Raw genomic sequence first — 24,504 nt, 5'->3', positions numbered from 1 at the left:
TATATTTTCATGAACTCTATTTGTAAAAATTTCAGAAACAGAGATTTTCCCCTTCATTGAACAATACATGATCTCTCCATAAAATATAGTTAACAAATAAGAAAAATCTCAACTTTTAAGAAGGATAATTAGTTAAATATATAACTTGCTTTTAAAATAAACAGCACGGTCACATAAACAAATCATCATAAAGGAAGCCAGAATATCTAGAAATAGAGTTTCAGCAGTTTTGTACAACTAATCATATCCACACACTATTCCCACAATAAATGCAAGTTATATCATTCTCACTTAAAGTGTAACAAATAGCATTCACTGTACTAAAACACGTAATAGATACCACAGAGTATCCTACACTGTGAACCCATGGAAATCATTCATAACTACATGAGAAAAGCAGTTCAAGCTGCAAAACGGATACAGCACACTTAACAGATGAATCTTTTGTAACTTGCAATGATAAAGAAATTATAAGAGTACAAAAAATTCTTTGCCAACGGTTTTAATTTTTTGTAGGATTACACTCAAGCAGTCAGAAATTCTACAGTATTGATTGGCAGTAGTTTTGTGTGCATTTATACAATCATGTATCAGAATAAAGTTTCTCAGTTTGAACTCATTTAAGGCTAGTAGAAGTCTCATCTCTACATATTGTAAATTTTTTAAACCATTAGTAATCTTCTGTAACTGTTTTGTTTACAATATTCCCCAAAAAAACTTCACTGAGTTACAGGCTGAATGTTGGTTGTTAACGTGATAATGCTTCCAGATAAAGTTCTTCTTAGGATACTGGAGTCAACTCCTACTTTAAAAGCACAGGAAATCCTAAATGTTTGTTATAGCAGAGAAAATTAGGAACAGATCAGGAATTTAAGTGTGCTACACCTTTGCTTTTGCATCTGTTCAATGAAATTGAATAAGTAAATATGTCAGTTCCAAAGCATATCATGTTATAAAATTTCCAACTTTTAAAATTCAATCTGTGTTCTTGACAAACAGGCACACAAAAGCACGCAATTATGTTCCCCACTCCCCTTTCACAAGTATTTTGTTTCTTCTGAAAAACAAACCATATGCATTTCTCAACTGAGATACTATGCACTGTACCCCTATCACACAAAAAATACACTGCAACTATTAAAATATTATTGTACCACAGCCCCAAACCCAAAAACGCTCAATTTTGTTTTCATATATTTTTATTTTATATTAAAAAATGTAATTATAGCCATTTAAAAAATGAAAACATTTTCACTTTCTACTCTTTCAGGAAAAATTAACAATAGTTACAATGATTAGTAACATTTCTTTTCTTTATTATGCTATAATTATGACTATTATGTTTAGCACACAGATACAAGACACAGTAATTAAAACTCAACACCAGACAAAGAAATAATAAACTCCCTCCTCTGGGGCAACCACTTAACTGGTGCTAGGGTGGATAAAATGACATCTATTATCACAGCTAAAATAACAGTAATAATAGTAATAGTAGTAATAATGATGCAAAAATAACTGAATATTACAGGTATTTTTTTTATTCTATAGTACTTTGCAAAAAAATAGCAAAATACAGTGACATGACCTGAATCCAAATACGGAGAGAGACAAGTAAGACATAAAGAACAACAAAGCACTGACTTGAGTGCACTGCACCACTGGCTTAAACTGGAAGAATATTCTTTACTTTCAAACTTAAGTTTATATCCAATAGTATTTTTAAAGTAAGAAATGCTTTCCTCTAAACTCAAATCAGTAGGTGTTTTAAAATAGAACATTCTGACACTGTTGTTTTTGTATTTCACATTGTGAAGTTTGACACACAAATATATTTTGGTTCGGTTATATTATTCCTTGGGGAGTAAAACCCGAGGTTTTTTGATCTTGGAAGAATGGGAAAACATTAAAGTCTTGGCATAAGTAGAGAAGAATTAGGGCTTTTCTTGAAGAAAACTGTCTTTCCATTTCTAATTTGAAGAAACTCACTGCAAAGACAATTCCAATTTTAGTCACAAAATACAGAGAAAAAGGACACACAATGGGAATGCCATTCAAAGTAACGGAACACATGGCATATGATTTAAAGAAATAATGTGTAATTAATTCTATATCACACACTGAGTGCATTCTGAACAGCTACCATTAATGTGAACTCTTTGCAGTGAGGCTCTGCATCTTTGCATGTAACTAAAAAGCAAGTAGAAAGCAACATAAGGTAATTATACCTGTTGCAATCCTTCTGTACCATAGGCTGCCCTCATTTCTTCTATCTCTCTGCTTAGTTCTTCAATCTCTTGTTGCTTCCCAGACAATTGATTCTCCGTCACCTCTAGCTGTGTGTGTGACTGCTGCATTCCGTGCTCTGAATGAATGTCTCCAACTCCAAATTCTTCTTCCTAAATCAATCCAAGTTCCTTTACATACCAATTTTTATGTTTTATTACAGTAAATACAGTCAAGCATCAAATTCTGTACCAAATGCCACTTTAGAACATTAACATACAATACAGCATCAAAGATCTTATTGCCACGATAACCTCCTTTGTTAGTATAATTCACACCTTAAAAGTACTGACACAAAACGGTTCTGCAAGTTGTGCTCTATAACCTTAGCTTTAATAGGCGGACCAAACAGATTTGCATTTCAATTTTAATGATACACTATATTAATATAGCAAACAATGCAGATGCAGAGCACAGCATGCAAAATAAAGTATTAATCAGCAACACAGTTTTTGTTCAAAACAAATTGAGGTGTTTAGTATTCTCCATTAGTATTCCGAGTCAATTTGCAATACTGTACCCTGATTAAGTCTGCAGGTATAGCTGTTCTTGTCACAAAACTGCAACCATTTACCTGTATAAAGACAATTTCTAAATATATTATTTGAAATAATGCTTGATTTCTATTTCTCACTTACTTGAATCTTACGTGGCAATTTCTGCAGACCCACGGGAATTGTTATGTTACATGCTACAAAGATTTATTTAATTTGAAACACAAAATAGCTTTCTATGTAGCAAACTGCATCAAAATAAGCATAGATAACAGGTAAAACATCCAAAATTGCAAAAATAAATACTATTGTCTCAAAACAAAAACCTTATTACCAATCAACATCTAGAGAAAACAAAGGAATTCAGATTTAAAGGTCAATGCAAAGCTTTATCTTTTAAATTAATGAAGTACAGCACTCTTGCATTTTAAATTATATGTTTAATATTTTTATATATTACTAAACATAGTTATGCTTTCTGAAAGATTTTTATACACTACAAGTTTTAGTCTTTTTTAAAGTCACCTAACTCTTGATAGGGGATGAAAGGCAGAATCATAGACTTTCATCATCAATTTGAATGAATTTTGTGAAACTGAAGAATAGCAGAAATTATACATTTGACTTAAGACATTTGAAAATAATTCCTCTTTCACTCACCTAACACGGCAAATCCTTTTAGCTTCTATGAGAATTTTGGTTCTACTGACTGCTCAAACTAAAACCAGCAAGTATCTCCAAAAGGCAAGTGCAAGCCAAAATAGCAATTATAGATTAAAAAAAAAAAAAAAAATTAAAAGAACATGCTGTGTACACATGAGTAACAATCAAACAGGCAGGCTTTTAAAACAGCAGACCAATGATCAAAAATGAGAAAGCAAGAACAGCTGCATTTCTCCTCAGAGCTCGCTATTACATCAGAGCCTGAAACAAAAATAATGGTAGTAGAAATGGAAAGGCATTATAGTATTTCAGACCCAAATACTATATTTAAATGAAAAAAAAGAAACTGTACTGTGCAGATGTCTGCCATAGACTAAATCAGGGCTTACTTACAAATAACTATCATGCCTAAGCAAATCAATAAGTGCACTGTTATAAATGGGATCAATACAGTCATTGAATTTGCATTAGGCGAATGAGTAAATCTGCATTAGAGAATTCGCAGAGCTGACACAGTGCCCTTTCAATTTCTGATTTTCCCAGTAAAAAGAAGTCACCACAGTCACCTTAGTTTGGCAGGAATAAAGAAAATTGCAGCTAACAGCAGTCCAAGCAACTCACAGAGGCTCTATGTATCATTTGTGTATTGCCAGATGTTTGCTCTATGTTCAGACACACAAATGTCTACACAGCGCCTGGCACCAACATCTTTATTCAGATTTTGTCACATGTCCCAGATTAATAACAGTAGTAGTTTAATAGAAACTACTATGAAATCCTTCCTTTCCTCTTTGTAACTCCCATTTTACTTAGGGTCAATAGAAAAGGATGCAGTGTACAACCATTGTATTCTACCACAGTGGATACACTTCTCTTCCAGTGAATCATGGCTATGTGCAACTATCAAAGACACTTTATAACAACACCTAGGAGGAAAGGCACTAAAGTCTTATCTCATTAGCTATTCCAGACTGTTCAGCAGCTGAAAATTCTACAAAAGACCTTTAACTATTTATAAAAGGGATTTTGCTACACACATTCAACTGTCTGGAACGTCAGAAATCCTGCTCCATTTCATGGGAGCATAACTCTTCCATATCACAAAAGTGATGCACACAGTAACATGGTACTCCATGCTGTTTCTCATCTGATACCTTCTTCTTTCAAAAGTCTCATGTATTCTGGCAAAGTGCAAGTGGAAACATGACAAGGCAAAAAACTGCACTGCAATCTGTGAAAAAACCCAGACAGCTACGGCAGGGTGCTGTGTTGAGGGCAACCTTGGGAGCAGCCTGGCAACTCCTGGCATGACAAGTTCTGCTCTGTAAGAGCAGAAAGACAATTGGTAATGTGTTATTAGCTTCAAAATATCTTAATTCAAAATTAATTTTCCACTTATCTGAAATACAAGAATTCAGTAGTTCAGATGCCAACTTGAGTGTTTAGTAGATGGCTAAACAAGGCCTGCAGGGACTCCACTTGGAGTTACAGTCCCAGTGATTTACCCATTCAGAGATCCTCTGCAAGTCTGTAAATACTCTTAATGTAGATTTTTATAACTTCTTCTTTGAAAGCTTTGCAGTTCACCTTTAAAACTGAAACATTCTTATGCCTTAATTACTTTTGATGTACTTAGTTACATATCCCAGGAAACAATTAAACATTGAAAGAATCAAACCACGTATCATTTTAAGATAATGGAACCAAGAAGTAACAAGAGCTCTGGATAAAATTGTATGTGCAAATAATCACAAAGTAAGAATAGATTAAATTTTACAATACATTACTCAGCAATCACAGTTTTGGTGAATGAATGACACAAAACACGTGAACATTACCAAAGACTCTCAAAGGACATTCTGTCTTATTGTTCTTCTTTGCATTTTCAAAATAACTCACAGAAATATTATTTAGTATTATAAAGTAAAATACAATCTGTAGTCTATTGGCTAAAAATTAAGGTTTCATTTCTATTGCATCAGTTCATACATATGCTTAAGGCAAAAGAAAGGACCCTTCTTTCTGAGAAACACAAAGAAAACCAACTTCCACAACTGAATTAAGGCAGTGATTCACGACAAATGCCACCAGAGGTCAGAATTACATTTATGAAATCACTGTACCCTATTTAATGTTCCTTACACCTTGGAACACCTGAAATTGTGTCTCAAAAATAGCAGTAATAATATATAATGTGTATCTACCTACAGAATTAATACCATTACTACAGAGATTTCCCTTGATAAACAATAAATTCATGCTCAGCAAAAATCAATACATACTGGTCTCCTTAAAAGACTTGTTTGATTTGGTAGTAGAAACATACAGAATTATCTGAAACAGACTAGCAAGACTACTTCATGTTTTCTTGCCCCTTCCACTCTTTCTTGTACATTTTTGACACCTGATTCCTTCCTAAAAATTAATATTTAGACCTTGAACACAGCTTATCAATGTTCTTAGCCTCTCCTCAATTTTTTTGTTATGTCACAAGTGACTGTATGAAACTGATCTATAATTAGCAATAAGGCAAACTTGAGAAAATGAATTTCAGTGTATTTTGGGAGTTTGGAGGGGGAAGGTTTATACTCCATAAACAAAAGCCATTTTCCATTTGTGATTAAATAGTTACAATCCTGTAACTAAGGTTAGTAAGTCCTGAAGGAGAACCATTGATGACTTTTTAAAATATCATGGCTTAATATACTTTTCGATATACTAACAGAACAGCAACAGGTTTCTTTATGCAGTAGTTAAGGTTTACATAAAGAATTTAATTAAAATTTATAAAAATAAACAACTTTCTAGACTTCATATTAACCATCTTTTCAGAGATATACTTTGCAAATTGGAAAGAGAGTCAAGAAGAGAGGAAAAAAATCAGATGGAACAGCTTTTAAGTTATACCATAAAATGAGGCATATGGAAAATGTATGGGAGCAACTTTACCTTACACAGTTATAAAATCCCCTGAAATTCCAGCTGCTGGAAAAAGCCCAACTTCCCTTAGTTCTGAGTTCAAACAATAACTTCAAGTAGCTAACCACCATTATAAATTAAGACTATGTAGGTAGGCATCATCATTGCTCACAGTGAGGAATTTCTCCCAAGAGACAAGTTGGTCATATGAAGGATATTTACCAGTCTTCACTCAGCTACTACCTTGATAGTGTAGGTATTAGGAAGGTGGCTGAGCAAAACTGCATTTAAACAAAGTTCCTTCAATACAAGAATTCTTATATAAACATACCATCATTTTTGCTTAAAAAACTGTACTGCCTTATAATTTTGTGTCTGGTAAATCTCCTAAAGAGGGAGATCTTATAATTTAATTTTATAAATTCCTCAAGAGAAGGTGCTGAAGAATTAACATCATCTGATTTAATTTATCAATGACAACATAACAAATGATTTACAACCTATTTGAATTTGAAGCATGACAACCACAATTCAACTTAATACCTGGCAAAACCACTAAAAATAATACAGATGTTCTAATCTATGTTAAGATGTTCTAATCTAATCTAATGCTAAGATGTTCTTAGCACTCTCAAAAGGAAATAATGTATTTGAAAAAAAACCATAAGCACAATATTTTATATATTTGCATAATCATGCTGCTACAGACAAAGTTTAATTTATTCTCACTTTCTTCAAGTGAAAAGGCTTCAGATAATTTTATTTACAGTGTATCCATGAATGGAATCAGAGCTTTTAATAATAAAGACAACATTACAGCTGATATAAAGGATATTGAAATATCAGCTCCTAAACAGCTGCATTCCTAAATGTGTTACGTCCCCATTTCAGATACCAACTAATTATAATGAACTGTAATTAAGAAGCGTTTATTAGAAAAGATGGCAAATCTGATCACTTGAGCTTGTTTTTCACCAGAGCCAGTATCTTGGTATTATTCATGAGTTTTGTGTCACCTATCTATGTATTAAAAAATAACTCTCAGCATGGTAAAAAGTCTTTTTGCAAGAATAAGAACTGCCTAGTAATGCATCTGTCATTGCATTTTTTAGGGAATCTGTAATTTTTAAAGTAATTTTCAAACTGTAATTCTATTCTTCTATGTCTTCAGTATCTGAAAAATTGCTCCCTAATATCCTCTTCAGGTTATCTGTGGAAATCTTTGAAGAATGAAATGTTTAGATGTGAAACTTCATGAGACCTTTAAATTCAACTGAAATTGAAGCCCAAAACACTAAAAGCAGAACACATCCACAATTACCATGAGGCATTATGCCAGATGTTTTCTGCATCCTGTTGCCCTGGGCAAACATGTTTTCTTCAGCTTTTAAAATCAGTCTCCAGCACAGCTTCCTACCACCTCAGAAGTAGGATCAGAATTTAATCATATTTCATTATATATGTAATACATCTTACTTGTCAAAATACATGAATACCAATGACATTGTCAACTGTTTTCAAGGGTACATTCTTCACATACTGCAAATTCCATTTAAAAGTAACCACATAACATGGCGATGCATATTCTAAAAAGGTGCACTATGGTCATAGCACTCTTTCACAAGTATGTGTGCCACTCTTGATGGCAAACAGCAATGAGATTAATTTGATTTACTTCATCCCCCCTTACTTGTTGCCAAGCTTAAGATTCTGTGTGTGTTTGTCCTAAAGTGCTTAACACAGAGAACTGCAAAATAAAACCCAGACTGTCCCTACACAAAGTGATTGTTTGAGACATGAAAAATTAGATTTTCAAACTAAAACCAAAAAATCAAATTTTCAAACTAAAACCAATTCCACTGTATTCAGACATTTCATGGCTATTTCTTGCTGGCATGTTCTTGACTGACATTTATGCATGAGGTAGTTTACTCCTTACAAACGTAACTGGTTTATCTGACTGTATCCAAGTTCCACACACACAACTACCCTTCAGTGTGCCAGAGATGAGCTGCAGATGCCAATGTGTGGGCTGACTCTGGCTAGCAGCTAAGCCCCTGCTCGAGTCACTCACTCACTCACCCACCAGCAGGGTGGAGGAGAGAACTGGAAGGGCAAAAGCAACTAAAATTCATGGGCTGAGATACAGTCAGCTTAATAAGTGAAAGAAAACAAACCAGGCAAACAAGAAGAGATACACAGGCAATCACTCATCATCTCCCACCAGCAGACTGACACTCAGCCAGTCACTAAGGCTACTTTAAAATTCATTAAAATGTAATCAACTTGTTAAATAGTCTCTCACAGAAAATTAGCAGAGATTATGCACAGCCACTACCATGGGAATACAAAGCATTAATATGACCTTAAGGATGACATTGCTACAACAGTTTATGTATGTACTGCATTATTTATTCCAGTAGCCATCCCATTATGGAGTTGAAATAATGCTTGCTTTAATGGTACATTGATCATACCAGCAATAACATGCAACAGATTTGTCCATAATATCACATCTGCTCTTTCTTTCCTTCTCCTTTTGAAAAACAATGCACAGCATCGCAGCAAACAAGTAAGAGAAAAGGTTGAAAGAAAAGCTAGGAAAAGCATTACTTCAGTCTTACCTCAGAACTGTAATCTTCTACTGTGGTGGAAATTTCACTTTCCGGCTAAAATAAAATATTAAAATATTTACAATGATGGCACTCTAAAAATACTAAACAAGGCATTTGCCATATTACAGTATTTGAAAACACCCAGGTATACATGGATTTGTTAAGAGTATATGTACAGCAAAGGTTGCCTTCACTTGCTTGAAATCCCAGCTTTAATAAAGTTATTTTTTTGGTGAACTGTGATCACAGAAACACTATAACTACATGACAAAATCTTCAAACAGCTACAGGTGCAGAACAATATTTTGGAAATTTAATGTAATTTCCTGGGATTTGTTTTTGTTTTTTTAAAAAGAACTAAGAAGTACCATGAAAACAACTTGTCTCTACTATATCAATTTTACCTAATTAGGAACTTCGCTGGCTTAAGAACACAATCTTGTACGGAACACCATCCTCATACATGCAAGACTTTTGATGTTAACTAGAAGTTTTACACAAACAGTCATCCTTCAGTTTCTGTGGAAACCAAGGGAAGACAAATGGATAAAGACTCAAATCTTATGATCTAATGAAGTAGAGGAATTTTAAGGAACGAAGCCTTAACAAACTGAGCATACATGTGCCATGGCAGACACCTGAATGAAACACAGTGTATCTTGATGAACTACATAAACTGTATCAGGTTTGAGAATTAACATGTTCCTGGGAAAAGCAAATTATGTCTATAAGGTGCACTATCATGGACTAAGTGCACTTCAAATAAAAACTTGAAAACTTGAGAAGTGCAATTGTGAGTTACAACTACGTTGGCAAAAATGACATGCACATAATCAAGCTTGTCCAAAATTCTCTTAACATGTTAGCCAGCCTCACATTAAATCTGTCTCAATTTTATATTGAGTCATGTCAGGCTTATTTTCAAAGGAGTATGTTTTTGCCAAGGGATTCTATGACTTTAAAGACAGAAAGATGGTCAAATGAACTCCAGTTAAATGCACCATCTCCTGTGCTAAGGGGATCATCCAAATCCTGCTAAAAACCAGTTTAAAAGAATTAAATCCTATGAGCTCACACATTAGACCCCACACTGTAAGACCTCATGTTATTCTTTCACTATCAGAATCTGTATCATTACAAGTAGTCAACATTTTGCAGGCAGTCATCTGGCCCTCAAAGCAGCTATGTTACTTCCTAAGACCTGACCAACTTTATTTCAAAATCCAGGTTCCTCCATTATCAAGCCACCTATTCTGTATGCTTCAATTCTTCTTTTATCAACAAAAGTTATTAGGTTTTACATAGCCCATATGAGCCTCAGGGGTCCACTGCCAAAGGAAATAATTTAAAAAAATGCTTACTACACACTGTAAGCAACACAAAATCTTTTGACAGGACAGTGCCAAAAGGGCTATTTATCAGTTCTCTCAATGCTTCATGGAATTTGAAACAGGTATTTGTAACACCCTCAACAATCGTGTTGCACATATTCTATTAACTACATCCCACAGCATTTTCTTGCTGCAAACAGTTACCCTCCTCTGGCAAAATACTTTAACATCTTATTTAGCATTTTCTTCACTGACAGTGTAGTTGATTGTTAAAACACATTGAAGAGACGTCTCAAGGACTCTTTATAGGCAACTATTTCCATCAATTCTGCAGATGGTATCTTTAATGATAACAGCATTCAGAAAATTTTAAAAAGTTCCAATATTTCAGAGGAAATACTGCAAGATAACACAAAAAAAAAGAGTAGCCTGTGGAATACAGCAGGCCCATTTTAGAGTAACTTGTTTCTCTATGCAGTTAAGCACTGCTCAAAAGTCATGTTCTTGGAGACTGGACACCAAACAATATCCCAGGATTCACAAAAGAATTCATATACAAAATTTGCCACAAAAACTGAAAAGTGATTTCCATATTTCTTTGGAAAACTTCCATAGGTGACAATAAAACATTTTGCAAGAACTGATATCCAGTTCTCAACTACTCGAATTGCAATGGATGAAGGTATAGACAGAATATTCATGGAACAGAATTCTACCTGACGGAAACTACTGACTTTTTTATGATTTCAGTGAAAACTGTCACAAAAATGTAACTACAAAAGGATGGATTAATTCTTCACCAAGTTGTATCTTGACCAAGTATTATGACTTGGTACATTTTCAGATGGGTTTCTTACAATTCACAGAGAATCACGAGTCAGTCTTATTAAGGGGACTGTGACTAGAAATGAGGGAAAGAGAATGTAAACAGAATATCCCAGACATAAAACCCTCTCTTTAGGTCATCCTGAACCTTATTGGCCTTTAATACTGGTAGAACTTCATATTCTGAATATGAAGGGCTATTCTTTCATATTGCCTTATCACATCTTCCTTAGCTCCTAATATCAAAACCATTCAATTCAAATGTCCTGGTAATTTATGACCCAAACCAAATTACTATAATCAAATTTGAACCAAGTGCATTTTAGGGGAGATAAATTGCTGTCAAACCTGAATATAACCTGCAGCGAGGTACTGAACTCTGCAGTGTGTAAACTTCTGATGGTATCAGAAAACACCATCAACAGTGGTAAACTAAGCATTCGATTAGGTTTCTACTCTTTGGTAACATGGCTTTATAAATGGTTAATCTAAAATGAAATACCCTGTAATTGCAGAGACCATACTCCAGTACAGGTGATTTCTGTGCCAGTAAATCACTATTTACAGAGATAAAGAAAGGCATAATACCAGAGGTCATCCTATAAATTGAAGAAAATTGGCAACTTATCCTGGCAATTTTCTGCCCAGATGGTGAATGGGAAGGATGACTAGCTTCAATCAGAACCATATGCTGCTGAGAATTTATTACTTTCTCTTGTGGCACCGACTTTACTATTGAACAGACTATTTCCAAACATTTATTTTTCTTCATTCTTCAATTTCAAAACATGTTTCAATGGATGCTATATTATCTGAAGTGATTTGGCTATTTTTTACTGTATTTTATTTATCCTTTTTTTTTTTTTTCAATTCCTCCTGTACATCCCAGAATAGCTCTTTTCTAGTCAAAGTCTTTAGTTGCTCTTTACTTCCATACTTCCATCACAGGAATGTCTTATCACATACACCACTTACGCCTTTTCTCACTGAGGCATCCTCTCTGTTCTTCACACTGCTTAGATACTTTCTTATTTCTCTCACTTGTCCTCATCAGTTCTTAAGAATCCTACACAGTGTCTCTTTCTAAATCACTTGCTGATCAATATATGTCAAAACCTCAGACACTGACAACTGGAATACCTTATAGAAATGAAACAATAAACATGGAGGTATAAACTTTACCACCTACTTCGGTTAACAGTTAAACTATTTTAAAACTATTACCAAAAGGATTTGACCTTTGAAAAACAAAAGACGAGTTACTAATCCAACCTTAGTCAATTAGCAGGTATTCTTCATTACAGAACTTTGAACTTTTCTTTTCTAAGCAGCTTTGCATAATAGCTTTTACTATCCAGGTGACTCAAGGACAATTTCACGGTGACACAGGTTAATTTCTTTTACTTTCCTGGCATTAGGACATTCTTACAAAGCAGTGTGCTCTAATGCATCCTTTCAAGACTTCCCAGAAAAGGTGATCTCAGCAAGTATTTACCTTAGAAGCAGCTTTTGCTTTCCTCCATTTTTAGTCACAAAAAGAAGAAATCCTAAACCAAAGATTTTTAATTGATTCCAGTTCATATAATGTGGTCTAGGTTATTTTTACTTCTATATGGAAAAGGACACTATGAATGTCAACACCTAAAATATCAGGGTGCAACATAATTAAGACAAAAAATATTCTCTTTGTGAAAACAAGACAAAAAGCAATCAACATGAGACAAGAGACTTTCACCAATAAATACCAACTGGCATTTCTCTAAGAAATCTTGTAAATTGTTCCTCCAACAGTAGGTGGAACACCTGAGAAATTAAAAAGTAGTTCAGATGGAAGGTAAAATATAACGGCTAAACAATGAGAGTTCCTCCAGAGTTCTTCCAATTAGTTTCTGTGACTGGAAGGAGTACAGGGGGATAGAGGAATCCACCCATAGGAACACAGAAGGGAAAAAAAAAAAAAAAAGAAGGAAATGGATGACTGCAAAAAACCCTCTTCATACTCTAAACACTTTTGTCCCCTCTGAAAAGAAACTCTTCTGCCTTCATATGGGAAATAAGCTCCCAGAGGAGTACCTCTATTTCACTTTCTGATATTCATATTGAGTAAGAGTAAAAAATATTCGTATTTTTTGCTTGTATTTGGACATTTAAGTCCACTGGGGACTTAAAATCATACTAGAAGAACTGCAGGGAGATAAACTTCTTCCCACAAAACAACCACAGAGGAGCCCAACCAAGATTTTTAGACAGACAGGAAGTATAATCAGATGTTCTGAGTCTGTATTTTGTGGTACAGAAAGAACAATTCTAAATATCAGTTCCAGTAAAAGATGAAATAAATAAGTAGAATCAAACTTTAGCTAGAAAATGATCCTGCATAATGCTCCCAGTAATCCTGTCTCACTCCTCTGACACAGCAACCTACAACGACTTAATGTTGGGTGAAAAAGCAAACAGCTCAAAGCTGTAATTCTCCACTGCAGAGATTAGCCTGAAACTGCCTATTACACTAGCTGTCATTTCAACTCAGCAAGCTCCAATCCAATTACTGTAATATAGACTCTCTGTCCAAATCATTGCACAGTATTGTGAGATTAAACTAGTAAATTATGAGATTCACTGAAACACTTTCAGAGTTTTTTCTCTTCTATTAATACTGCAAAGACTTTGGCAATCACCTTCCAACTACAGAATACTGAGTATTTATTTAAGCAGTATGAGAATGGTGGCCAGAGACCACATTTAAGAAAGAAAAATGCTTCCCCAATTGGGAGGGGGGTGTTCTTTGGGGTGTTTTTTTTTTTTTTTTTATTTTGGAAGTGAATACTGGTCACTATGTAACTCAACAGTCAAATTACAAATTACCTGATTTCCATGTTTATTCTCTTAAAGCTACATTTTAAAAAAGAAACAAACAAACCAGAAACCCCAGCGCATCTCCATAGTTTACTTTGGGAGTAAGACAGACCTCAGAAAAATCATACCCCATCTTAAGAATATATCTATACATACAATCTTTAGCAACTGCAGTGCAGGTATTTTTTCCATTTCTAAAATCATCTATATCTTGTACTGTATGCATTTAGAGGCCAACACAGGCCACTAGGACCAACTTGATCTAATTAGACCCACTCTGAGCACAGGATTTGGACTAGATGACCTCGAAGGTCCCTTTTAAGCAAAGTTATTCTGTGACCCTGTACTTTACCCTGTTTCTCCAACTGTAGTAGAGATATTTATCCTAGCAAAGGTAATACATTAGCAGAGTCCATCTGTAACTTCAAAAATATATTTGACCAAGGAAATGACTTCATACAGTTGTCATATTTATGCAGACCATTGCATTATTAAAACAACAGTCTAAGTGATTCTCTCAAAACACTTCTCTTCTCTAGCAGTGCTCTCTTGTTGGCTGTAGATAACCTGATTAATTTCGTAAAGTACATCTTCCTCTTTTCCTAGAAGGCAAAAAAGTTGTATCTTCACCTATGAAAATAGCTATTCTGTTAGCAAACTTCTTACGTCCAACAGGAAAATCTGAGTTGAACAGACAGTTTTACTGAGTTACTACAAACAGTTCTAAATCCCTAACATAAGCTTTTCAGGAATTAAAAGCTACATACTAAAGGCACATACTGACAAGGTTCAAAATATCTAGTGTATTGATATAGTGAATATGTATTATTGACTTATTTAATCTAATGTGTTATAGGCTTAAAACTGTAAAATAAACGGATTAATTACTTTACAAGTTTTCATTTGCATGTATGATTTAGTCTGCCTGCCCCTCCACCAGGCTAAGTTTGGAGGTTTTAATAAAAATGCAAAAATATTTCAAAAAGTATAATTTCTTAGTTAGTCCTCAGTTGCTGGAAATTCAATAATGGACCCAAAATGGTTACAAATGGTCTATCCCAGTACAAGACTGGCAAGTCAAAATGCAGAGCATTCATCTGTACCATATCTCTCAAAAATTACTGTATTCATCTGCACAGAGCTGGGAATCTAATTCGAGATGCTTCCTTAGAATGCCACTCATGTCATTTCAGAAGCACTGGTTTCACGAATGGAGTAAGTAATTCTGTAAATAACATCAGCCTTTTTGTCCCTTCTATCTGGAATGACATTACATGAATTCATGTCCACTCAGAACTAAACTGGACTGCCAGTATATGTCACACACCATCTTCCAAACTTCCCAGAGCATGTACTTTCAGCCAATAGCAATTAGGATTATATTTCATTAAGCAGTAAAAGTGGAGTAACTGTTCTTCAATCTCTTAAGCCCCCAGTTCTAAGTAGTGATTTCTAAATTCAATCTTTGTCCTCACTAACCAGAGCAACTCAAATTACATCATGAATACAAGAAAGATGTTTAGTTTTGCATTCTGGTGTAGCCATAAATGCAGAGATCAACAATCCACTTCAATTTGCAATATCTAATAAAACAAAACTAATTTATGCACATTTAAGGAGGATAGCAGTACAAATACACTTTCAATACTCTACAGGGAACTGACTACAATTAGAAAAAATTAAGCCAGCAGGCATGCAGAAAGTGTCTTCTCTGGACATACTAAGTCAGGTAGAAAAAGAAAGGAAATAGTATACAAATTTTAATCCAATTCCTTATTCCCACTCTCAAAATGAATGCATTATTTTATGCCCACTCACCCCCAAAACTGACATTTTATAGCCTGAGACAAACTTACCTCAATGGTGTAAGCCTGGGTGTGTTTGATAATTTCTCCACTATGCAAAGTCCTGATAATAGCAAAGTCAGCAGTAGCAGCTGCTCCCCTTCGACTGCTGCATGTGGATATTTCCTCACTTCGAGATCGATCACTTTCAATCCCATCTTGTATTGATTCTTCATCTTTGATGTTTGCTGTTTTCTTCTTCTTTTTCTGCTTCTTTGATCCATTTTGACCATCAGTTTGTGCCTTCCGCTGCCTAAATTGGGCAAGCTGTACAGAAGACAAAATCTTGTTAAAGGTGAAAGTTTTCCTTTCTATTACTAATGACATCCTCTATAAAGGCTTACCCACTATTCTACATAAAGCTGCAAACTAATCACTACAAAAAACAAGCTGGAAATCAATGTTGCATATGTGAGACAGATCCAGATTATTTTTCCATTTACACACTTTGCTTTAACAAAATCTTGAATGCAAACCAAAACTCAATTAATTCCTTTTCAGTTTCATACTTTCAAGTTACTGTTCCACAGACTAAAAGTCTGTTCCACACCGCCTAAAAATCCAAATATTCAAAGGTAAAGGTACAAACCTCATTATAAAGGACAAATGCAGTGAAATAACCTGATCTTATTTTTCGACTTCATAGAAACCTAAAAATAATTTACAGACATTCCTTTAAATTTTTATTTCAGAGACAGACAAAAGCAAACTTCTCTTCCAGCAAATATAATATGAAGCTTTTAAAAAAGTTTGTTATAACACAAAAAGCTGATCAAGTCACTGAAAACATAAAGAAATAGCAAGTAACAGAATATGTATTAAGAGAATACTCTAAAACCAAAAAGTGAGCAGATTACAAGACACACTACCTTGTAGCAAAACATGCTGATGAATAAAAAGTCACAGGTGAGCCAGGCACACAGTTTAAAAACCAATTAGAATGTAAGCTATTCAAATACGGTAAGACACTGCCTTTTGAAGAGCTTATCACTTTTAATCACTTTACAGTGGTTTACACAAGAAAATCCATTTAAAATATTTTTTTTCTTAACAAGAACTGCATTTTTGTTCAAATAATAAAAACAAGCACGTTGGGGTTTACCAAGTAATATTTAAAACTAAAAAGATAAATAAAATCTGAAAACAAGCATTACTCTTTCCAACTGAAGCATCCAACACAGGCCAATACATTTCAGAAATGTAGCTCCAATGTAAAGCGTACAAATAAAGACTCTAAAGCTTTAAACTTTCAACATCAACTAATACTCAAATATCATGGGGTTTTTTTTAATAAATATGCTGCAATTGTAAGAAAACAAATATAAAAAAGATAGCATATTTGCTCATGATATTCACCAGTTGAGAAAGCCAGGCTTCCATCCAACTTCTTCAAGAGCACCCAAACCGAACAGGACACACGGATCCTTTCCCAGTCACCGTCTGGTTACAGTGCAAGATGTCACCTGAAGGGCTTTCTACTTCTCATCTGGCCCCAAGAGCGCTGCGAAGCCTCAATCTAAATAAACGCATCACTGAAGATGTCAGTTCTGACATGTGGCTGGTTTATTCTTTTGTCCCTTTATTTATATTTCTTTGTGGGTTTCTTCAGCCTCCTCTCATTTCTTAGGACAACGGACAGCTTGGCATATGGCTCCAGCTCTGTTTACAGGAGGAGGACCTGAGCATTTGCCGAGACAAATATGCTCACCTAAGTACTTAACACTCACCTCCTCCCTACTACTTTTCTAATTAGTTCAACTTTGTGATTTTTTTTTCTATTTTTAAATACCTATCTTTTGTTATTTCACAAAAAGTTCATCAAATCCAAAAATTCTGAACAGGAAAAGAAAGAATAGTCTCCTTCTACTTCAAAGTTTAAGAGAATCCTCCCACCCTCAAAGAACCAATCAACACCCTCAAAACCAACTAAAGAGATATTTTGTTTCTCAAAATCATTTAGTTTCTCAAAAACGGGAAGGGTAAAAATTCCAGTTATTCCCTTAGCATATTATTACATTCTCCTAAAACTAAGTTAATCTCATAAAAATATTTTCAGTTTATCCAAAAGAAAAGCATATTTTTTCATATCCCAATGACAGAAAGCAAACAACCTGACTTCAAGTGTAACTTCTGAGAGATTTTGCCTTTTTAATGTTTCATTTCTAGGTAATAAATGACATGTAGTGCCACTGGTCAAGAACTCTCTTCCCCAATTTGATTGAAACCTTCTGTAATGGAAAGTTAAGTTGGCTTTTTTAAAGCAGCTTTACAGTCTTTATTTGTCTACAAAATTAGACATGTAGCTCAAGGACAAATTACTTACTCCTTGTCTCTTCTCAAGTATTTTGCATATTTTAACTGAAGCATCTGGGCATACCAGATTTCTCTTCCTTCAAAATTTAGTTGTCAACTTCCACTTCTTCAGAATTAACATATTAAAATCTACCATGGCAGTTATAAGCAAATCCTATTTTTTTTTTCTTTTTAAATCCTGATGAAGATAAGCACATATGAAAGCTAAACACATGTGAAAATGAAAATGTTACATTTTTGTATTACACAAGTTCTCAACTGACAAATTCCGTATGAGGATCTAGGACTTTGGAAATATCTGCACTAATAGTGATAGATGCATGCACAAATAAGAGCACTTTTAACCCCACACATTCAGGTACAAACAGAACTGTCTGGCTACTAATGCAACATAACTTTAAATTCATATTTTTAATCAAATTTTAAAAGCTGGAAATAAGAGAAGTGGAACAGCAAAAACCTACTCCTGACTAAACACATTCTGTGATGCTCACATCAAAACAGGGGAGTTTCAGATACCAAATTCTTTCTCATGAACTACAGTTGAAGATCTATCATTGTTCCAATGATGAGCAGAGAAAAGTACACCAGCAGTCATGGGAGCCAAAGGAAACAAATTCTTTAGAATTAAAATTTTCAATTAAAAAGAAAAATACTTCCAGATTTTGTATTTCTAGAAAAATAGACTTTTCTGGTGTGAACAAAATGTGAAACCAATACACACTGATACAATGTCTTAGCCTGTCTTCCAGGCACACCAGCTTAATTATGCCACAACTAAGCCTGTGGAGAACTCAATGCTTCCATCAGTTCTGAACCTGCAGTTTTGAAACAATTCAATGTCAAGTCTCTGCTGAGTTACAAAAATTGCAAGCAAGAGCCAAGTATGTAAACACAGAAGGTACTCATGGAGGAGGAAGGATGCAAAGAAACAGAAGCTGAAGGACATTCAGAACAGGCTCTCTGCATTGACATGCCTCTGAGAACAATAGAGAGCGAGCACATTACCCTGGGAAAGCATCGGGAACACAGTCTGCCAGGATCCACTTAACAACACGTTTTTAGCACATATGAAAACCAATCCAGAGCATTTTTAACACTATTCACCCACCTGTCAAGACATTGCCTCCAGCTTCTCCCATGATGCTGGTAAGACCTTGCTTAGACCCAGCAAGCAGTACCGAATCCTGTTAAAAATTTTATCTGTATTTTTCAGTAGTGAAGAACAATCGATTTTGCTCCTTGACTCACAGCTTTTGCAACTAAATAAACTAACAACTTGCAATTCCCAGCTCACAGGTTTTTTCAAGTTCTGCTTTTGGGCAAAAAAACAATACCCTTGGAAACGGGCATGTTCACTTCATAGCATTTAGAAAAAAGAAACTACTGTCTGAAATATTTCTTTCAAATATCCAGCGTAAAATGAAATAAGAATGAAAATATGTTTATTTCCTTTCAATGCATAAAAAAAGGACAATAAAATTGTGCAGGAAGAATTACTTGCTTATTTCCAGATTTTCAGAAGTGCCATTTACAACAGCTACTCAGCTTTCCATCAGTTTGAACAATGGGAAATGGGTATTAGCACTAAGTTCTGTCACAAGATGTTGCCTCATAAACAGAAAAACACTGAGAGTCACCAGACTACAACAGAGCAGCATGCAGACTGATAATGGGTATACTTTTCAAAATAATATACTTTTCTTTTACTTTCCACAGTAAAAGAAGAATTGAGTAGAATAACTTAGGTATATAGATGATACATGCATTTATCTAGTTCTAGTTATAACTTCCTACTCATGAATTCCAGACCAACATACTAGCACTGATTCCCACATCACAGACAGCACCAAGATCACCAATCCCCTGATACAACATTATCTTCACTTATAAACACCAGTATTCTCCAACTGGCACAAAGTCAGAAATGCAGAGAAGAATCAATCGCTACTAAGAACTAAATACTCTTGAGACAGAAGGGAACTAACTTGCAGAATGGAGACGATTACTTGTGTAAATCATGTCAGCAGCACAATTTATTTATTCAGCTACCTTCAGCAGATTCTGACCTTTGGCATTTGCACCAGCAGTCAGGATTCTTGGGTTACACTGTCCATTGATTAGCTTCAAATATGGCCTGACTGAACTATTTCTAAAGTAAAGGTCCATAGTAAAATAAAACTTGGCTCCAACAGAATGCAAAGCTTAATCTCCTAAGCACTTAAAAAAAGTCTGAACAAAAGCTGTAACATTAAATCACTCCCTATATACCAGTAGAAGACAATACTGAAAAAATCCGTGAAAATCAATGAAGCTACATCTGTAAAGCATCAATAGCTGTATTTTTAGTTCACATGCTTAAAAGACTTTTTAGAACAGAAACACATTAAGCACCATTTAAAACTGGATGCTGCTTTATGAAGGCTTGTTATTCTTTAACATTCTCAGCTAATATAATAGATCTGAGTAGCCTCATTTTCAGAGGTATTCCAGTTAACAGAAATTGAACGTGTTCACTGCTTCCAAAGAAGGATGTTAGGAAATAATATAAAACATATGTGCTGTAGTTGCTGTTTAAAAAACCCTTCTAATTATGAAGAAATTCATAGCTATAGCACATCCTGTATAGCTGTACAGTCACACTTCATGTACCTGTACACAAACATTATTAGACTCAAACTTCAACTTTCTAAAACCAAACTCATCTCCAATTCAGTGCTATGCAGGCACTTCTTACAGAAAAAGCAGGGTCTGTTCATCCCTCACAGCTTCTCTTGAATACAAAATCCCTATTTCTTTTTTTATATTCATTTAGGAAAAAATATAAAAGAATGTGTCACAAATTTACTGACTGACAACAAAAAGGAACCTCAGACAAGCTGCTACAAGCAAGTAATTGCACTTTTTTATTTTTATACAGTACAAAAAGAGCATGAACAGATATCTATATCATGATTTTGCATTTCTCAACTACTGTAACTTCAAAAGATGTTCCAGACACTGCTTAAGCTTCAGATTAACATGTTCTCACAACACAGACTTATTCTTTGTCAGAAGTCCTCAAACAGTCTGGTGTCCAATGAGAAATGTTCTGTACCAGACCGGGTCATACTTAGATCACTCATCCAATATAAGAAGACAAGGACTTCTGAATCTTCTGGTCTCTAGCTAAAAACAGTAGTTCGTGGCTGAAAGACAAATTGACAGCCCTGTAATATTCTTTATGGATAATCTGGATGATAAATTTGAATACATCTTAAGCAAGTTCATGGATCACAACACACTGGTAGAAAGCCATATAGAGCAGAAGGAAGAACCACCATATAGTGAGACCTCAACGTGCTGGAAGCCAAAGTCAACAAGAACTGCATGTGAGTTAATAAAAATAAACCTCACGTCCTGCACCTGGGATGGAATTATCCCACATCACAGTAATAGCTGGGGACTGGCAGGGGTGAAGAGGACCAGAGAGTTAACCTGCCAAGCTACCCCAGAGCGAGCAGCTTGCCCTAGCAGCAGTGAATAGAAACCATTACACTTTAAAATGACTCTCAATGCCTACCACTGTAAATGACTAAAACATCAGTTTGGTGATTAAATACTTATGGTATGACTGAAAAGCCCCCATTCGGTCCTGTCTTGTAGAACGGAATTTGATAAAAATAATACCATTTGTTATTTGAGACTGCCTCACAATACAGAAAAAGCCCAATAAGCCTAACAAACAAGTCCTGCCTTCAGTGCTTCAATACAAATGTTTTATTTAAGTTTAGAAAGCATATTTTAAACTTTTGATTTAGCAGATTGAAAGTCTCCACAGGAACAGTATCTGCAACTGAGCATAATAAGGGTAAGCAGAAGTGAAATAGAATTTTTTGTCAGGTGTTGCTTGAAACTTTTCACCAACACAAAATGTACAATTTTGCCTCAGAAAGGTATATTTACTCTGCATATAAGAGCAAATACTACAAAATCCACTTTAAGATGCACCTACATGTATAACATGAACTGTGGCAAACTGTGTTGTGTAAGTGGTAACTACGATACATCCCAGACCCAGACAGACTCTGGCTGCAAGCACATATGAAACTCATGATAGATCATAACCAGCCCTGTGATAGAAAAGGCTCAGGCTTTTCTAATTATACTGCTCCTAATCTCCCATCACTGAATGATGCTACGGTATAAATTCTGAAGGATTACTGAGAGTGAAAGTGAAACCAAAATATGTAGACTGAGACCAAAATATATAGACTGAGACCAAAATATGTAGACTGAGACAGACTGCCACCTTGTCTTAAAAGGTGAAGGACTAATTTAAGAATCACCTGCCCTAGTAATGATAGGTCAAGTGCCTACTCCCTTTGACCACAGGTAAGTAATTATTCCCACAGAATAGCAACACAAAAAGAACAAGAAGTAGAGCCCTGAGGTGGGATTTGTTTTGATCATATATTAAGCACATATATGTCCCAAGAATTCTTGACTGGGGTGTCTTGCATGCCAATAGTGACAAACTAAAAAGGCCAACCTGAATTTGAAATTCTGACATGGTTTAGAAGTTGGACATTTGCTATGGTTTAAGCCTATACATCCCACCTCACCCTGGATAACTGAAAAAATACCTGCCACAATCTCTCTCTCACCCATGACCTGGTTTTATGGTTCCAATATGCAGAAACATTTTTATGTTTCACAGCAGCAGATAAGAGGCCCTCAAAGGGTGATAAGGAAGAGAGCCTAGGAGACAGCAACACTGAGATTTAGGCAGTAAATCTCACCTGAGCTGTTTAGAACTCATCTGCTGTTAGGCTATCAAGTTTTGCACCAGCTAGTCTGTCCCGTAAAGAGATGTTGAACAGTTAACCGGCATTAGAGAATAAAGTGGCACTTTGTCACTTTTGTCATATTCTCAGAAGGTCTAAGCACTGAGGGTTGTCTTGGCAAAGCACTAACTCCTGAAATGTAGGTAAGTTTATAGTATCTGCTTCTTCTAAGTTCCTGATTTCTATACTAAGCAAAGGATCACTGAAAGTAAGATGAATGAAAAATTGCCAACAAAGAGAATAAACAGACGTCTTCCTAGTGCACTCTACTGATTTTATTCTGGTAAACAACAAATTGACTATCACAACTCTTTTCAAATCCTGAGATAAAAACCCACAAAAAGAAGATAAATGAGCAAGCAAACTGCAAATACTTTAAACATATTATGTCACATAGCTGAAAATCCAAACTGTAAGTAAAGAATTAATGTTCTTTGCAAGTTTCAATCTGCTTATCTGTTGAGCCAAACAGAGCTTTAGGTTATTTGTTCCATTCAACAGATGCTGAATTTACTAAATGGGAAATATTAGGCTGAATGAACAAGAAATAATCACCCAGGAATGAGGTATTTCCAATCTACTGATTTTTATTTTGCACTCACAGCCAGATTTTCCCAAATAGCTTGAACACCACCTTAGAACATCTCCCCTTGTAGAAAATAAGGTGGCCCATGAGTATTAGTTGATGATAATAAGAATATAAAAATTTCCAAATAAGAAATCCTATAGTCTCTTCCTAAATAAAAGCCTGAGAGTCCTTCAGCTTTAGAGACAGCCATTCCTTTGGAGCCCTCTGACCAATGGGATCATCAGAATTTACAATTATAGCTATGGTACCTTGAAGGACAACACAGGATAATGAAAGGAACAGCACCTCAGGCAATTCTTTTTAGCCAGTCTTTATCAAGTTAAGAGTACTGTTGGCAGCACTAATTACCAAGGGCGCTGAACTGGAATGAACCCCGCCAGATGGCACTGTGAGCTGGAAAGCCTCAGAATTAGTGTGGTTCTGATCTGGTCTGCTCTTCCCCGTCCCAAGAGTTTAAATAAGAACAGATCTAGCACCAGCTAAGTTCATTACAGCTGGGTTATTTTCCAGACACAGAATGGAAGTTAAGTGTATGAAAATTCACCCTAAGTCAGGTTACAATTGACTGACGCAAGGACACCAAGCACATTTCAGTGCTGGACCAGTTCAAGAAAAGCAATGCCTCAAAATAACTTCTAAAAAATTGCTCAACTGGTCTTTAACAAAACTGCTTCTACCTAAATGGTTTATATACGGATTATATCTACTTTTTAATTTTACTCTTCTCATATTGAATGCTGCCTCTCTGATGATATTGAGGGTGAAAAAAATAATCAAATATCCCCAATACAAAGAGAAAATAACCGGACTGGGACAAGCTGTTAGTGACAAAAATGAGAGGGCAGCAGAAGCTTGTTTCATGTTGCTTTCTACAAAAAACACAGATCATCCATACTTGAAGCCTAAAACATTAGGAAGTCTTTGGCCATTGAGACTAAAGGTG

At 35.1% G+C, this 24,504-nt stretch overlaps 2 protein-coding genes across 2 annotated transcripts in view; one reads left to right on the top strand and one right to left on the bottom strand.

The window, feature by feature from the left end:
* Positions 1–24,504, top strand: part of KRIT1 (KRIT1 ankyrin repeat containing) — a 410,476-nt gene that overhangs the window by 108,146 nt on the left and 277,826 nt on the right. The gene's annotated exons all lie outside the window — the stretch shown is intronic.
* Positions 1–24,504, bottom strand: part of AKAP9 (A-kinase anchoring protein 9) — a 113,492-nt gene that overhangs the window by 72,418 nt on the left and 16,570 nt on the right. Inside the window, exons 2-5 of the mRNA XM_066317183.1 lie at positions 15,846–16,100; positions 8,987–9,031; positions 2,807–2,860; positions 2,229–2,399 (exon numbers count right to left, since the gene is read on the bottom strand). Of these exons, the coding sequence (XP_066173280.1) occupies positions 2,229–2,399; positions 2,807–2,860; positions 8,987–9,031; positions 15,846–16,100 (525 nt within the window). The remainder of the gene's footprint in view (positions 1–2,228; positions 2,400–2,806; positions 2,861–8,986; positions 9,032–15,845; positions 16,101–24,504) is intronic.

The sequence above is a fragment of the Sylvia atricapilla genome, chromosome 1, assembly GCF_009819655.1.
Source record: "Sylvia atricapilla isolate bSylAtr1 chromosome 1, bSylAtr1.pri, whole genome shotgun sequence".
In the NCBI taxonomy this organism is placed as follows: Eukaryota; Metazoa; Chordata; class Aves; order Passeriformes; family Sylviidae; genus Sylvia; species Sylvia atricapilla.
This window is presented reverse-complemented; position numbering and strand designations above follow the sequence as displayed.